The following is a 14,178-nucleotide window of genomic DNA, read 5'->3' as shown; positions in this document are numbered from 1 at the left end:
AAACAAATTTACAGTGTCAACCGTATGTGGGGTCGTTTGTGTATTTTTGGAACCCTTTGGGACAAATTCGTATCTGCAATAAAGACGAATATTAAAAACATTGCATTAAAGATTCTTATCTAGAACATTTCAGGCAGGCGTTAGTTACTACTTAGTAAGTAGTGAGAATCCAAACAAAAAAAAGTCTGTAAATCAGTGACTTATATTTTCATTATTTATAAGCTTACATTGCTAACAATTAATATATATCACTAAGCGCGACCTAGCTTAATTGAATTTAAATATTCACCAGATCAGTTAGATTAGAAAAATCTAGGAAAAAATATTCTGAGATAATCGATTAAAATTATAATTATATAATAATCACTAATTCCGATCTCATGTACACGATAGAAATTGAATAACCTTAGGGTCTATATTGGATTCGAGTCTAGGTCTTTCAAGTATTGGTCACCGATTTATACCACTGGTCTATCGTTCTGGTAAATATGTATTTTACCTTGCTATATAACATAGATAAATACGCACTATTCGCTGTTGTTTGTAAGACAATAACTATAAATTTGTAGCTGTTTTTGAACCAACCATTACTCTCATGAAAAAAAATAGTATCCACCACTTGAAGATCATAAATATGCTATCGGAATCTGATGTTCTTTGCAGAAGTAACGCAACACCTTTAGCATTTAAATCAGGCACTCCAATAAATCACTTTTTAAAATTAAATAATGAGATCTGCCAATCCTCAACCTTCAATAAAGAATATATTTTTTTGATGCTGCAGTTCAAGACAGTAATTTTTAAAAATGCGAAGTAAACTTAAAAACACTGTTTTTGAAAATGAGTTTGAGAAAATATTTAAGTTAAAGCTATGTTTTGTATTTCTTATGAATCTTTTTATGATTAATGTCATCAATACTGGACAAGCTGCTGCAAGCTATTGTGTGGATGCTATTATTAAATTAATTAATATTAAAAATAAAATGAGAAAGCAGCAACAAAAAACTAAAACTTTAATAAACAAACTGACAAAGTGATATTCGCGATAAAATTCAGAGCAATAAAATCGACACGTGGTTACGTAAAATTGAAAAGCTAAAACCAGCAGATAATTAATTATGGAAAGTAACTATATAATACGAACTTGCTAACAATTTTAAATACCTTAAAACTGAAAACTAAGAAAAATAGAACGATCTGCGTTAGACAAAGATTTAATTCGCAAAATAACTCACGAGTATTTTAAATGTTATTAAAAACTTAAAAAAGAATTAATACGTTGGTTAAACGCCTTCTTGGAATTTGCATTCATTACTTAACAAACATCTTCAACGCCTGCCTATATTTTGGGAATTGGAAAAAACTAAAAAAATAAAAAAAAATTTACAGACATTTGGAAAAATTACAAAAGAAAAATATCTAAATCTTTAGAAAACTACCTTCCGATTAATCTCAGTTTTTAGGTAACCTCTCGTGAAATCTCTCTTTTTTGCAATAAAAAATATCAAATAAAAACATCTTATTTAAAAATCTCTAATATACTAACTAACAGTCAAAGCTTTCAACATATAGATATTACACAATAATTAGTATATATAATATATATTATTATTACTCAAAAAAAAAATTTTCTCTACAAACTTTTTCCAAAATAATTACTTAACTTAACCTAAGGAGACCAGACGCCTTCCTTTCTTTTTTAAAATCTGATCACCTTATTTAATCCGTCTCAAGTAATAAGTAATATATATCAAATAAATAATAGTGTGGTTTTTGCCAGCCCTGATCGAATGAAATAAACATAAATAAATACGAATAAAAAAATAATGATGTCAGAGGGGTGGCCCCTTAAAAAATAGCCCCCTCGGTCAGGGGGCGAATTAAGCGGGCAGAGTTAATCAAATAAACGAATGCACCTACGACCCCCGAGCGGCCCTGGACTATATTTATTCACAAGCACAAACATATGTACATATATAATACATAGTGTAACTACTATACAAATTGATTAGTTTAAAATAAATATTTTTTGCTACAAGCTAAATATAAATGTTGATTACACTGCGAAAAATATTTTTGCCATAAATATAAAATAGCTTGATTAATATATTAAAAAATCATATATATTTTTAACAAAATACTCGAAAAAATATTTTATTTTAAGATACAAAATACAAATTTAACTCTTTTAAATCTGAGTTTAAGGCTTAATATCATAATTATACATGTTTAATACAATAAGACAATTTTTGTCTCTAAAAAGTAAGATAATTGGAATGCTATTATTATTAGTAGATATTTTTATCATTGACATCAAATGTATTAAATAAGAATACTACGTAATATTACTATAAAATATATTTTTGAGTAAAAAATTTTTAATTCATAATTGTTTTGAAATATGGCGATACAATTTGTGCAATAATAAATATACTTTTAAACATGTATGGATTTATCATACAGCATCACGTAGCCTCTTAGTCGTATTATAGGTGGGGTTTCTAAACTCTTAAAATTTAGGTGATTGTTTCAGCTGGACCAGATTGAAAACTCAAATAAAAATAGTTGCTTTTCTTGGTTTTCTAAGAGACTTTACGATCAGTTTGACGCAGCTTCACTTAGGGCGAATGCAGCTGAACTCTCATTCATTCCAAGTCGAAATCGAAGTGGTAGATTTAAATAAAATGACCAAGCTAGTTCCAGACACGACGTGTCTGAAATAAGTAATTCAGTACGACAGTGTTTTGCCCTTGATAATTGGAGGAAAATCCAACGTCCTTTCCAGTTTTCCGAGCGGAACCAGAATATGTAAAAAAATATTTTTATTTTTAGAGTCCTCCTTTAGTATTCTTAAAATCTGGTCCCCTTAATGTATGCACTGTTAAATAAAAATAATTCAGTACACACACAAAAATTATGAACATTGTTACCAGTTATTGTATACTCTCACTGTTCGATGTTTGTCAAAGTATTCAAAATTAAATAATTGATATATTTAATAGGTATTTCAAACTATTAATGTAAGGTAAATTTATTTTTGCTAATTTATATCTGTTACAAGAAGTTATAGGGTTCACTATTCTGGCCAACGTTTTTTCATATGAAACACACTCGTTCTTTGACGATTTAACTAGCTCAGGTCAAAGAGTTCACACACTAACTATTTAAAGCATACATTATCTAGTGAAAGTATACATGAAATGTAGCATTGTAAGCTTTAACCAAAAATCATAGATAATGCATACTTTATCTAGTCGTTGTATATTTTACTTAACATAAATATTAATCGCAATAAAACTCGTGAAATCGTCAACTAAAAATATTTTTTAATTAATTCAAGTTTATAACTGATAATTTATATATAAACAAAAATAAAAATCGGTATAACAACTAGTGGGGTTGTGAATACAACCTTTAACTAGTCACGTGATTAAAATATGGCTTAATTAGTTTAAATGTAGCTTTTTCTGACATATTTGAAGTAACACAACTCAAAAAATCATAAAAAATAACTAATAGTCCAAAAAAATTGTTCATCAAATCAATATCTTTTTATTTAATAAATAGTCTGATTCTGAACCAACCATTATTTTGTTAACATAACAACCAGAATTTAATCACGTGAATCCATTTTTAAAAATATATATTTCTCAAAATTAATTTACTTTCTGCACTACAATAATTTACAAGAAACTTATCCGAGCTGTGTTAGCTTTGGAAACAAAAAAATAGGAATGAATATAAAAACTGTAATATAAAATAGCTTTCCACTTTAAAAAGTAAAAATAGATACAGAACGAAAAAACTTGCGTCCTCATCTCCCGTTTCCAACCGATATGCGTCGCTAAAAGAAGATTCTGATCCAAAGTGGTAACATACATATTTCATATTTATGTTAGACGTATATCCCTAATATTTAAATTATTTACTCACGTATAAATAATGATCAAATTAAATTTAGCAGTGGCTCGAAATTTTCTTCACACGCTTGACTACAATTTATTTATTCAATTTAAATTAATAACTTTGAATAATATGACTGCATAATTAGGTTAGGCGTTAATAAAAATTACTAATCTTTGCGTTTTTAATATATATAAATCTAAAATTATATTTTAAATTTTCAAAGACCGTCCAAAAGTCTACGCTGCATCCCCTCTTAGGGGTGGTTTGGGTACTCGGAACGGCACTAAACAGATTAGCGCGGATTCAGCGCGACAAATCATGTAGCCACCCCACCACCACCCCACGCAAAACCACCCCCACCTCTTCCTCCCATTTCTGACACTATTTTATAATGCGGATGTGCTCGCTTGTATATAAAGATTAAAACCGCACAACCGCTAAGTTAATCCAATAAAAACGTTCATTTGTGTTGCGCGGATGCTTCTTGGCCATATATTTAATATATTTTTCCCTAAATAAATAAAAATATACGAACCACTCTATATTAAAGATAAATTGTAAAGACAGATCTAATGACAGTCGTGAAGTCATAAGTGGCATAAATCGGTGAATTATACCAAAAAAGCACGGGTTCATATCACATATGGATTTTATTTAAAATAAATTCCTATCGAGTCTAGAAGAACAGAATTAGTAACTATTATAAAATTACAATTCAGATAAATTACTACAGATTATGTTTTCTTAGATTTTTTAATCTCACGGACAAATATCATGATGAATAATTAAAATTGAGCGGGCATAAAAACATATGTACATTGATTGTAAACAATAATAAATAAAATGATGTTTCACTACTTAATTAGTAGATTTTGATTGTGTTTACACAGTTGTAACGCATCAGGCTAACGCCTGTCATGTTGGAACGAAAGATTTATAATAAATAAATAAATATTTTTATTCGTTAGACGTGAGGAAAAAAGCGAATATTTAATATCTGATATTTTTTAATTATTATTTATTTATTACAATCTTCATAATCTAATATTAAAATTACATAACAAATTAATTAATTTAATAACCTTATTTATTTGTTTTAATTTTATAGGTTGGCATCGAAACTCGGAGCAACCCTGCGTTGATACAATATATGGTGAAACTTTAAAATTTTGCGACCCACCTGATTAAATTATTATTTTTTTATTCCTGAAATGTTGATAAATAGTTTAAATGTATGACACAAAAATTGTAGCGTGTTTCTAAAAATATAATGATTTTCATAAAGAATAGAGTGAGCCAAAAAAAATCAAAAGCCTAAAACATAAGCCCTTACTCCTTTGAAACCCCTTTTAAATCACTCCGGTCTTTAAATATATTTTATAATATTTTAAATATATTTAAGCTATAGAACTTTTTATAAAACACAATATTTTATTTTTCATTTTATTGTAAATCTTCCGTTGTAACAATACATTATAACGGGATAAACACAATCAACATCTTTAAGTAAGTAGTGAGACACCAGACTAAAATTAGTGACCTCTGAATTGCTAACTATAAAATATTATTACAGCTTTTAATCAATGGGTGTAAATATGAAGGATCTAGCTCGCTTTAATTTAATTATTCACCAGTGAGATTATAAAAATCTAGGAAAACCTTATCAGTGATGATCAGTATCATATTTATATAAAAATTACTAATTCGGATCTCCAAGAAACGATAAAATAATTTATATGGGATTCTAATCCAAATTTCTCAGTTATAATAAATCATACAAAAAAAAACATGTGACAGTATATTTACTTTTCATGACTATGGTTGCAAAACGTTGCTCTTTTGGTCTCCTATTTATCTGCAGAAACAAGAAAAAGTAGCAGGAGACCATATTTATTAAATATTGAAGTTATTCTATGTAGTCAATGATTAAATTCAACAATTTCTCAATTACTTTTTTATGTCTAGCATGCCAATAAAATATATTTAAATTAAACTTATTTGGCGATTTTTATAAAAATGATTATCTATTACTAACACAATATCCCTAGGTTTTTATCTCTGCCCAATAATTTTCATCGATGGTTCTTGGATCATGTTCTAGGCCATCCAATTTGGGCTTCCGACCCGGGTACCCGCGCGTTTTTAAAAGAAACCAAATACCCTGTTATTTTTTATGTATGTATACCCGGTCATTTTAATTTCAATATAACATTTGACTTCTTTATATTAAATATATATCTCAAACTATTTTCAAGATGTAAAATTCTATAGCTAATCTTTTATTTCGCAAAACACATTTAGAGATTAAGTGGGTAGTGAGAGCGGTGTATTGAAAAGGTACAGATAATCCCTATTTATCAGTCCAAAAATATTGTTTCACAATGTAGGTTTTATTGCACATTTTGTTTCGGCATCCTCAAACAAAAAAATAATATGCGAGTATTTGCATTTTTTTTTTATTTACACACGGCATACTCGGGGGACGGCTGTACACAAAAAATACACATTTTTATGTGAACAATCTATTGGGACGGGTGAGCCTTTTGACGTGTTTTTACGATAAGCAAATGCATATATTAAAATCATCCCACGCTCACATACAAAAGCAAAACAATAGTGGTTCTAAAATATTTCTTTGCAATTTTTCTATATTTCTTTGATTTTATGACAAAATTTATTCTTGACGTGGACCCTAAAATATATATGTATATCCTGACTAAATTTAAATCCTAATAAAAATTACATTAGTTTCATCCGCGGTGTATATATATAAGTTAGCAGATAAATTTATCAACCATAATAGTTTTGTAACAAACAGTATATTTATCCGCCATTGTTATTAATTTTGAAGTACTAATTTTAATCTGGCGTTAGAAGTTTAGGAACCATTTACCCACTTCTTTCTTATATTTTTTATTTAACCTTAATTTTTGTTCCTCAAATGCAATTCAATATTTACCTGAATTTTATAAATAAAATTAATAATTATACATTTTTTTTTTCTACCAACATTAAAAAAAATATATATTATACACAAGTAAATTTCTAGGTTTGAAATGTATTTAGACGGAATAGATATCTGTTCCAACCCAAACTTAACCAAAATACAAACTAAGCTAACATAGGGGATAATAGACGAAAAAATAAGTACAGACAGATTTCGCATATTGTTCCATAGTTTGTCTGCACTTGGATATTATACTATGTTTTAAAAATATTATTGCTATCCTTACTGATATTACTACGGACTTATTATATGAGAGTATTGGTCAAAGTATATTCAAACCAAATTTTGGTCAATAGAAGGGCGCAAAAAACAATTATCACTTCTCAGAAGTTCCCACTGCGATGGCGACGGCACGATTTTATTGCTTTTGACGTGAATTTTTTACTTCTGAGAAAGGTTAATTGTTTTTTGCGCTCTCCTATTGGTCAAAATTCGGTTTCGATATGCTTCAATCGATTTATAAATCGTAATGTTGTTATATTTTTTTTTAATATGAACGATAGATAATCGAGCGTTTCCACTGCGACGGCGACGGCACGATTTTATTGCTTTTGACGTGAAATTTAAACAAAGACGCTCCCTTGAATTTGATCAGACAAATACATATTATTTAACACTTTATGTGCTAGGTGTGGATAAATCAGAATTCCAGTGTACAGCTCTTCTGATTTATCTCACACTCTAGTTTTTTAAGCCCTGAATTAATTTCCATAAAAAGTCATGTAATTAGTTAATTATATAGTAAAAAATAAAATTTAAGATTTATTCCTGAGGGTGAATATAGATGCAGCATAAAATAAATTTCTTTATTACTGTATAATTAACTAATTACGTGACTTTTCATAAAAATGAATTTAGCACTAAAATGTTTATTGAAATTAAAATATTAAAAAAACGACCACTGACTGGCTAACTTTTGCCCCCCCTTCCTTAAAAAAATCTGAAATGACGCCCCTGTGTGTGTGTCTACGTTAATATTTCGATAAATAAAATATTAACAATTATATATCTAATTTACTTTTCTATTCAAACACTTTTTTTTATAATTAAATACTATTTAAGTTTATAATAAAAATTATAACTCTGTGTCAATATATAATTATTTTCGACCATCGTGACGCATTGGGGTAACCTATTAGGTTACGATGGTCTTAATTTAATCTGAATAAATAAATAAAAATTCTACATAAATATTAATAAAAATTACCCAGAAGCGAACCGGCTACCTGGTTCATTAAAGGAAAATATCCGGGAATCTGATAATGAATTTGCCCGGGTATTTGGATGGCCTACACCCTTTTATAAAAGTTTGTACCATTAAAAAATTATAAATTGAACATAGCTTCTTGCCAAAAATTTGTATTAACATTTGCATTAAAAATCATTTTTAACCAAAAATAATGTGAGCCAATAAGCTATCGTGATGCAAAATCCAAAAACTGTTTGCCTACAATTCTGATCGTTTTGTTCAGATTGCCTTATGCAAACAGCTTTAATGAACAAAAATAATACCATTATAATCGAAAAAAACAATAAGAATAATCCTGACAATTGATCGAACTTGACGTGATTTTTTTTATTTGATTTTGAAATAAATATTTTAATGCTATAACTATACATATAATTCGTCACCTGGTATGTATGGCCTATTGAAACAATTTCTTTTCAATGCTGCTTTAGTTGTTTAGGAACAAATTTATGTCCTCAGCAACCACCTCTCTTGCCAAGAGACGTCTTAGACGTCTTCATGGCTGTCTTGAAAACGTTTGCACTATTCATTAACTTCGCTGCACTTGTTTTATTTGTAACACAAATTATTTTAACATTGGCTATCAAACACAAACCACGTATATCCTGAAAGTTCAATCACGAAAAGCTCACTGACTACAATTCACCACCTGTAACTTTCACTGAGCGGTAAATTTGTCAAATGTAAAATTTAACGACCCGCAATTCGTCGAACGGAAATTTAATCGATTCTACTATTAAATTATAAAAAACCTATGAAAAAATATAACGTATTAATTCCTTTGTTTGTATTTCAACTGTTTAATATTATTTTCGTAATTATTGGCCCAAATTCAATAAAATTTAAATTGGAATGATAAAATAAGGGTATAGGACGTCTAATTGCCACCATTTCTTCACCAGTCAATTCATCCTCTTCATTTTTTTAATCCATATTTCTGTAAAACCTATTCATTGTTTGATTTACAGTACTGTGTATGTATACATAAATCTATCGATTTTTAACTGTCGAATTATTTAGAACTGATAGCCCTTGGAAAAAGGATTGTTGTATATTCTGCGCATTGATATTTTTTGTAACTTTATAATTGAAGCGTTTTATATAGTCAAAAGCATAATTTAAAGATTTTATGTATAAAATAAATTTATAATAGTGATAAACATGAGTGAAGATATAAAGTATCCACCCACATGAAACATAAAATATAATAACATCCATATTTGTGCGCAATTCATTTGTAATGCGATGCAATCTGCATTGTCAGAGCATCTGCCGCTCGCTTGGGGTGGGTTACGCCGCTTTAAAACCACCCCCTTTTCGCACTTATTCAATTTCGTTTTTGCGGGATGTAAAAAGCGTTATATCGTTATTTGAAATTGTGAAGGGAGACGTTTTTAAGTTAATATAAATCAAGTTCTAATATTTATAAGCATATCGGAATTTATATAATTGATAAAAATAATATATAAAATAATTTGCAAATTTAATTTTTCCAAAAAATATATAATAATAAAACAGTACATGAAAACTTGTCATCACATTGGGCGTTACAATTTCTCTTGTAATAGAAGCTTTGGACGTCACTGTTATATCTTTATCGGTGCTTTGTTGTATGATTTTCGTCCACTTTTGTATTACCGATTCTTAAATTTATCCCAATCACTTGACTGATTCAAACTATTTTATTTTTATTTTTCAGGTCTTCTCATGGCTGGCGCCCCAGGCGGTACTCCACTGGAGCCCTGCAGGGCGGCGCCGTATGTGAGCGTGCCAGCGCTGAGGCTTAGGGCTGCGCCCCCAGCGTACCCGCCACCCCCCGCAGCCCACCCCCCTCCTCCAGCAGCTTTCTCGCCCTTTGATCCAGCTGTCCTTTCAGCTGCAGCTCAACAGGTAATATTATATACAAAATAACCAAAAAAATTAAACGGATCCTTAAATAATGATATCTCATTAACTGCAATATATCATTAAATAATGATATCTTGCAGTTATTCCCGTAGATTTGTCTGTGTCTTAAATCGTAGCTATATTGGATTGAACTCTTAAACTTCGTAGTGCGTTTAATGTGAAGTAGAAAGTTCCAAGCTCTTTATGTAAGTTCGTATGAACTCTCATATGTCTCAAGTCAATCAATTTCTGTCTTGTGTATATTTTAATTGGAAGTGTATTCCGAAAGGAAGAGTCGTAAGTATGGAAGAAGTTTTTTCGCTTTTTCTTATTTTTGTTACTTTATATCGGTCTTTTGTGAAACGGCTTAATGGCGGTGTATTCTGATAAAGTCTCTCTAATATGCTATGTAAGTGCATATACTATTTTAGTGATAAAGGGTATGTTTTTTACTCTTTCCTTTTATTGACTCTTAGGCAGCTACATTTCAAATAAACATGTCCTTTTACATAACGGTCATAATTTCAACATCTGAAGATTTAGCAACACTGTCACTGAGCACGTGTATATTTATCACTTTCTGCCAACTTGATCGGCTTTGTATTTATATAAAAACATATGTTTTTTAGGTCTAAATACAAGTAGCCCTAATCCACTAAAATCTCAGATTATCACATGCGCTTGTTTAACATCGGCGTGACGAATAAACTTGTTTTGCAAGTTGCAGATGCTGTTAATAAGTGATTGCGACAGATTTCGGTCTGATGCTGAACGGATTGTCCCGATAAAAATACTTAAAAAATTTTAAAAATGAATACACTATAAAATCTCATGTCTACTATTAAAAAAATACTACTATAAATCTTAATGAAAACGGAGTGATAAAAAAACGACCACTGATTGGTCAACTTTTCCCCCCCCCCCAACCTCAGAAAAAGCTAAAATGAAAATCTAAAAGAAAGTGAATTTTTTTAGATTTTCACAAATAAAATTACAATTTATTTAAACCCTATTTGCGTTAACACGGTCAGTTCGAGAACTATCCATTTCATCATTATTCATAATTGAGAAAGAGATAGCAAGTTTGGGTTTATGCCCCTACTATTAGCTCTAAAGCACACGATACGGATATACGTTCGAGATACCTATCATTACTCCTGTTTATATTTTGAACAAATTTATAGAAATTAAAATCATTACTATATTTTTTATGTTTATCAATCAATCAATGTTATTTATATGTGCTTACAGAATAAAATAATTCAACAAAAACATCGTATATGTTCAAGTGCTAAAAAAAATACGATACCACAGTGCAAACTAAATCTCAATGTTAATTAATAGCCTTTTTGTGCTGCTGCAAAATTTTTATTCATCAAAACTTTGCAATGAATTAATTCATTGCTTCCTGACGATTTTCCATTTTAGCTTCAATCTTAAAATTCAATATTAAATTTGCCACTAAGTATTCATTCGAAACACACATTCGTGGTGACATAATTGAAAAATCGTGTACAAGAGCTAATGAATATACATCTAAATCAGAATGTTCCACGGCTTCCATCTTTTAAATTGTTTAGATTCGGTAGATACCTGAAGGGCAGCAAATTTTCATGTTCGTCGTGGTTGAAAATTTAATTAATTTTATGATTACTTTACCAATATCTGTCTATTACGCATAAATATTCTTTACCGAGATTTAAATACAATTTAACACTTTGCTTGCCGAAGTCCGACATATCAGTTTTTACTATTTTGCCGAGAATTTATAAATCATTATTTAATAAAAAGTAGGATACATGTTTAATGGGCTATTTGCTTCAGAGGAAAATAATTTTCCTTTTAAAAACATTTTTGATTATTATGTAATTTATTTATTTATTAAATCTTTCGTTGTAACCTAACAGGCGCAAGCCCAATGCGTTGCAACGGGGTAAATTTATACCAACTTAATAAATAAATCATATATAATTAATACCTACAAAGTAAGTATTAACCATCAGACTAAAAGTCTGAGAATCAGTGACATCTATATTAATAATTATAAATTATTATGTATAATATAATTTATAACCAATAGATGTTATTGTAGAGACTGATTATTTTTAATAATAGCGCATTTTTTTATAAATAAAAATTCTGAGTGCCGCTGCCGGGGTTCGAGCCCGCAACCTCAGAGTTAATAGTCTGAGACGATACGGACTAAACTGTTCCGTCCTTGTAATCGCAAAAGAATCGGCACTATAGTGTTAAAATTTTATTTATAGCAATATGACTAATTTAAATATTTTTGCTACTATTCTTGAAAATATTATGATCGTTCTAGCTTCAATATTTTTTTATAAATACAAAACTATTGCATTGAATTTAATTAATGATATAAATATAAAATTTTCAAGTATGGCTTATTAGGGCAATGAAATCAAAGAGTTAAACAATAATAAAAGTTAGTGCCGATTCTGACCCCGCGCCTGTTGACCGTTCGCATTTTTTCTTGGCCTTAAACGGCATACTTACAACTTCGCCTTAACAACTAATCATATAATACTTATAAATATGTTTTTAAAATATGCACAATAGCAATAATTTAATCTATTAAAAAATATATTAGGTTTGGAAGTCTCTTATCTATAATAAATGAGATATATTCATTTAAAAATCTATTTTTGTCTTTAATGATATACTTTTTCTCCTATTAGGTTGTTAGAAAAATAAAATTATTGCATTTTTTTCAGCTAATAATATACTTCACTACTCTAAAAACACACTATTAAAATCGACATATATTTTTTAATTAATTAATACATATTACGCCGTAATTTAGTTAAAGTAAAAAAAGTACAAAAGCAGTAATCTGTCAACATTCAATAGCAATGCAATATGCATTCGCAATCTAAATCTAAGTTAGCATAATATTATTTTGGTGAAATACTTTGAGGGGTTAACATTTGTTTAATCATTATACAGATTGCTTTCTGCTGTTGTAAATGAACCACTTTAGATAGTATGTAGAAAAACACAGAGCATATTTCTTTACAGCGATTTTTGTTCAGTTCATGCGGCACCCATTTGTCAAGCTTTTTCCTAGCTGTTTTAGTGGGTTAGAACTGTTGGAACACAAATACTTAACTTTTGTGCAAGCTTCTGATTTAACTAACGTCTTCAGTTGTTTGTTATCTACTGAAGCCCGCGACCTTTTCTCGACCCCGTCATATTTTTTTCTGCAACCACTATTACACCGTTTATTACTTAATCATACATATAAATGTAAACAAAATCACAATTATTTTTCTAGCAACTTAATTCACACTCATTGTAACCAAATATGCAAAAAAGTATTGGCGTTGGCGTTTGTGTATTTGGTAATAATAAGTATGTTTCATAATACTGTTTAGAAGCAGTCTGAAATGATACACGATCGCCAAATTTGCTACTTTTCTGTATTGTTTTTTTTAGTACGCAGCAGCGGCGGGTCTTTTCGGTGCCCCCCTGGGACTGGCGGCCCTGGCACGCTGCAAATCTTCCTCCATAGCCGATTTGCGGCTGAAAGCGCGCAGACATGCGGCCGCCCTCGCTCTCTTGGCACGCCCTTCTGACCGCCCACATCCGCCCGCCTAAACTTTAAAAGTCATACGAAATATACGTATCTAGTAAAATATTGCCATTTTTTACACACCAAAAGTTAATCACATTCAATAAATGTATCTGGAACACGTTATTTCTGGATTGTAATCATATTCGTTTTTATACTTCTTAATTTTATTTAATTTTCAAAAAATACTACTTTATTTTATTATAATATAATAATATAAATAAATGATTAAAAATTGTATAAATACACATACACATATAGAGGATAATTTGTATTCATTTCCGATAGACTTTGTTATTACATATTATAAAAAATATATTCATAAATACATGTGCAAAATATTAATAATATTATTATTACATTTTAGTAATTTTGCGATTAACGAGTATATAATAATGCAATTATTGTGTGTAATAGAAGAAAATAAAATGTTTTCCATATAATAAAAGAAAAGACAATTATTGTGTAAATAATATAAAAAGTGTAATTTATTAATGATGATAATAAAACATGTTTTTATATATAAATAACTAATCT

General features: G+C 29.4%; 1 protein-coding gene across 1 annotated transcript in view; it reads left to right on the top strand.

Annotated features, from left to right (window-relative positions):
- The window catches only part of LOC148232423 (uncharacterized), a 39,774-nt gene extending 26,009 nt beyond the window's left edge, over positions 1 to 13,765 (top strand). Inside the window, exons 4-5 of the mRNA XM_088191247.1 lie at positions 9,862 to 10,052; positions 13,506 to 13,765. Coding sequence (XP_088047373.1) covers positions 9,862 to 10,052; positions 13,506 to 13,667 — 353 coding nt within the window. The 3' untranslated portion in view covers positions 13,668 to 13,765. The remainder of the gene's footprint in view (positions 1 to 9,861; positions 10,053 to 13,505) is intronic.
- Positions 13,766 to 14,178: the final 413 nt, after the last annotated feature.

This window comes from Plectrocnemia conspersa, unplaced genomic scaffold (genome assembly GCF_051122295.1).
Source record: "Plectrocnemia conspersa isolate PC_06_02 unplaced genomic scaffold, ASM5112229v1 ptg000009l, whole genome shotgun sequence".
Classification (NCBI taxonomy): domain Eukaryota; kingdom Metazoa; phylum Arthropoda; class Insecta; order Trichoptera; family Polycentropodidae; genus Plectrocnemia; species Plectrocnemia conspersa.
The sequence above is the reverse complement of the archived record's forward strand: the minus strand, read 5'-3'. Positions and strand labels throughout refer to the sequence as shown.